A 4,238-nucleotide genomic window follows, 5' to 3' on the forward strand; every position below is an offset into this window, starting at 1 on the left:
TATGAAAACTAGTAGGAATGGCAAGAAATGAGCTGTCTCTGAACCCTGGGAAAGTTAGTGTGAGGATTCCTGTTCAAGTGGTCTATGTTCAGAGTAAGAAAATTGTCAAAACACAGAAATGTAAAAATTCTGAAAATAATGCTCTAAAAGAAATTGTTCTCCTCAGTTACTGTATTAACAAATTCCTATTCCATCCTTCTCACAGTGCCTGTGTGAGAAAGCACACATGTAACATGGGAAGGGCCAATGATTCCATGTTGACAGAATTCGTCCTGGTGGGGCTTTCTGCCCACCCCAAACTCCAGACCATGTTCTTTGTGCTAGTTTTATGGATGTACCTGATGATCCTGCTGGGAAATGGAGTCCTCATCTCAGTAATCATCTATGAGTCTCACCTGCACACCCCCATGTATTTCTTCCTCTGCAATCTTTCCTTCCTGGACATTTGCTACACAAGCTCCTCTGTCCCACTAATTCTCGACAGCTTCCTCACAGTACGGAAAACCATTTCCTTCTCGGGATGCGTGGTGCAAATGTTCCTCTCCTTCGCCATGGGAGCCACCGAGTGTGTGCTCCTAGGCATGATGGCACTGGACCGCTATGTGGCCATCTGCTACCCGCTTCGATATCCTGTGATCATGAGCAAGAGTACCTATGTGCCCATGGCAGCTGGGTCCTGGATCATTGGACTTACTGATTCCCTTGTGCAGACATCTCTTGCAATGCAGTTACCATTCTGCACTAATAATGTTATTAGCCATTTTGTCTGTGAAATTCTGGCTATCCTGAAACTAGCCTGTGCTGATATTTCAATCAATGTGATTAGTATGGCTGTGTCTAATCTGATTGTTCTCATCATTCCCTTGCTAGTAATTTCTGTGTCTTATGTTTTTATTGTCGCCACCATTTTGAGGATTCCTTCTACGGAAGGGAAACGGAAGGCCTTCTCCACCTGTTCCGCCCATCTCACGGTGGTGATCGTATTCTACGGAACCATCTTCTGCATGTACGCAAAACCCAAGTCCAAAAACTCTGTGGGTTCCGATCATCAGGACATCACTGACGCCCTCATCTCCCTCTTCTATGGAGTGATGACTCCTATGCTCAATCCCATCATCTACAGCCTGAGAAACAAGGATGTCAAGGCTGCTGTGAAGAACATGCTGGGTAGAAAGCACTTCGCTGATGGCATGTAAGCACTCCTTTACTCTTTGTGACCTGAGATGCACAGCTGCTAGAGACCCAGAATTTGGAAAGAGGAAACTAGTACATATATATAATAAAATTCACTGTTTGTTATTGAAATCACATAATGGTAATATTTTGGTAGCTATTGTTATTCACAAGTTTTCTAATGGCAGAAATAAAATAATATAAAATGTTAGTAGTCTCAGCCAGAGATTTAAACTTTATAAAACAATCAGGTCATAAGGCATTGTAAAATGCACCTTTTAAAATGTGTTAGTTACATTAAGAATTATGCAAAGTGAATAGTAAACAGCGTCTGGCATTGTATTCTTTACTGTTTGTTGCTGCACATGTATATGTTCCCTGAGGACAAGAATTTGTCTCATTATTATCCAATGGTATCCCAAAAAGCACCCCTAGAACAGAGGCTGACATATGTTCACAACAAATTTCTTTAAAATTCATATAAGGTTCACATACTAAGAAAATCAGAATACATATCGGTCATAGCTGAAGTATGAAAAATTTTAAAGTTGATTAAATGCAATATTTTCAAAATGAACTGTGTTGGCTTTCTGTCATTTAATTAGTCCTTATTTTTTAGTGTATTCTGTGATTTCTATGTGACGTGCAATATTATATGGAACAACAGATTTTTTCACCCATTGTCACACCTTCCTGGGATTTGGTATATAATAAGACCGAAATAAATGAAAGAGTTCCTTCGTAATGCATCTTAAGTAGTAGTGAAAGGAATACATGTAACATAGTAGCAGAGAGTTCCTCTTAGCTGAGTGACAGTCCAAAGGACTTAGAGGACGGACTGTAATGAGGACTTCTCTCCTAATTTACATTGGATTTCACAAGCCCCGAAGGAGTAAAACACCTGGACAGAACTGGTAACTGAGCAAAGCTGCATCAAAGAGCCAGCAGAGACAGAGGGCAAAGTCAAGTTGTTCAATGAACTAGGTGCTGCAGAGTTTGGGGGCAAGGTGTCTGTTTTGCTTGAAGAGTGCACATATACATGACAGCATCCTGGTGGAGAAGAGAAGCCACATTTCTCCTGGGGGCCGAGTCCAATGTGGACCGGGCCGTGTTTCCTCCTGTCACTATGGGTCAACAACAACATGGTCAATACAGGAAAGAAACACTCCACTTCATGTAGCTCTCTGGGGAGTTCATTTGAGTTGAAACACAGATCACAAATAAAACTTTATAAATAAACATATATATATATATTTATAAAGTTTTATGTACATACATATATAAAAAAAGTTTTATATACATATATATAAAACGTTATATATATATATAGCCAGTAACTACTAAATTGTAAAATCTTGATACTCTTCTTTCTTCTTAACTTATAACTTTTATTACTTCATAAGATTAAATGAGTTAATTCTTAATACCTAGAACATTCTAAAGCATTGCCTATTGTGCTTTTAATATGTGATAATTATATTAGAATTGGTTGAAAAGCATTTAGGAGACACACATTTTTTATCTTTCTTTTTTTAGTAACTTTGGTGTCATTAACTGTTGTTTTTCCACTTTAATCACTTTTCTATGTTCTATGTTGTGATACAGGTTTTGGACACAGAACAAATTAATTTCTCCTTGATCAGTTGGCTGCTGTGGCATCTGTTTGGCTTCTTCTAGTATGGCTCTTACTGGGCATTTTTGTCTAAACTCCAGGAGCAGAGCCAACTTTTCCAAAATCTAGTCTTAATATAGGGGTTTTATTTCCAGTAAATCAATCTTGAATATCTTGAAATCTAGTTTTAAAAAAGTAAGATGAATATAATAATCTTCTTAAGAAATGTTTGGAATCAGATGGATCCAGGGAAACATATTTGGTCAGACCATCATTTTGATACACAGCTACACAGCACAAAGACCCGGCAAGACATTTGACTTTCTTCTGTAGTTGTTTTCTTATTTCTACACAGTAGATAATGACAGCCTTTTTGATTTATTTTAAAATAGAGTCATCACCATCACCATATGAAAGGAGGATATTGAATAGTTCATCAAATCCTAAAATATTTGTGAAGATGGATTACCTTTGCACCCTGGGGAAAAAAGAGAAAAGAAATGTGTATATACCTCCACTTTTTAACTGATGCATATCTAGCACCATCTAGATTTTAGATTCACCGTATAATGCACCATTTTCATCCTTTTGAAGGTGGTTAATGACCTTTGTCCCTTTTTTAGCCTGTGCATGAAGATTAACTAGATATGTACTGGGAAAAAATGAAAGAAAAACATTGTCCACATTTACAATGCTGCCACAACTGTGGGTAAGAGTTTTTACTAACTACAAATCATATTAGAAGTAGAATAATTTGAGCAAAACTTAGTGGAAAGATGAAATTATTGCTAATAGAAAGAGAGTCAATAAAAGATCATGCCCAAAGATAAATCTAAAATTACCTTGATGCCATAGGGTAGTAGGTTGTTAATTATATTATCTCTTAGCTATATTATAAATACCATAAAAAATGTGAAAGTATTTGCCTTCTTCTTTGTTTGAAGGTGAAATTCAACATATCATGTTCCCCACTGCTTAATGAGGAAGTATCATGAAGACCACATCTGACCTCTTCTAACTATACCAAGATAAAGGGATAAACAACGCCATGCCAGCCCGAGGCTGATTGCCAAAATTCAGAGGTCAGACATGCCTCCACCTACCAGCCTTCCTTGCGGTATTCTAACAAAAAGTACCGTTCCTATTGTGTGAGGAGCAGAAGGATTTCTCTTAAGTGGTCTCCCCAAAATATGTACCAGACTTAACTGCTTAAGAATGACTGCACAATAGGTGGTCAGCGAAAGTAGGTCAGAGGTTATTCTCCTTAACATCAGCCATCTATAGTGGCTAGACTTTTAGTCTGACTCACCCTAAATAAGACCCACTCCCTTCTGATAAGGATAGTGGTGGTCTGTTTACATGCAGGAGATACCAGAGAGGGCAAACCTGCCCAAGGATGACCAAGGTTAGGTAGCCATTATCAGCTGTCTAGATCAAGCAGACACCACTGTTT

At 38.1% G+C, this 4,238-nt stretch overlaps 1 protein-coding gene across 1 annotated transcript; it reads left to right on the forward strand.

The window, feature by feature from the left end:
- Positions 1-233: 233 nt before the first annotated feature.
- Positions 234-1,196, forward strand: LOC101651499 (olfactory receptor 13C8-like). The gene has a single exon (XM_004711062.1). The coding sequence runs from the start codon at positions 234-236 to the stop codon at positions 1,194-1,196; it is 963 nt and encodes a 320-aa protein (XP_004711119.1).
- Positions 1,197-4,238: the final 3,042 nt, after the last annotated feature.

This window comes from Echinops telfairi, unplaced genomic scaffold, assembly GCF_000313985.2.
Source record: "Echinops telfairi isolate 266 unplaced genomic scaffold, ASM31398v2 ScPeMD7_7410;HRSCAF=8448, whole genome shotgun sequence".
Classification (NCBI taxonomy): Eukaryota; Metazoa; Chordata; class Mammalia; order Afrosoricida; family Tenrecidae; genus Echinops; species Echinops telfairi.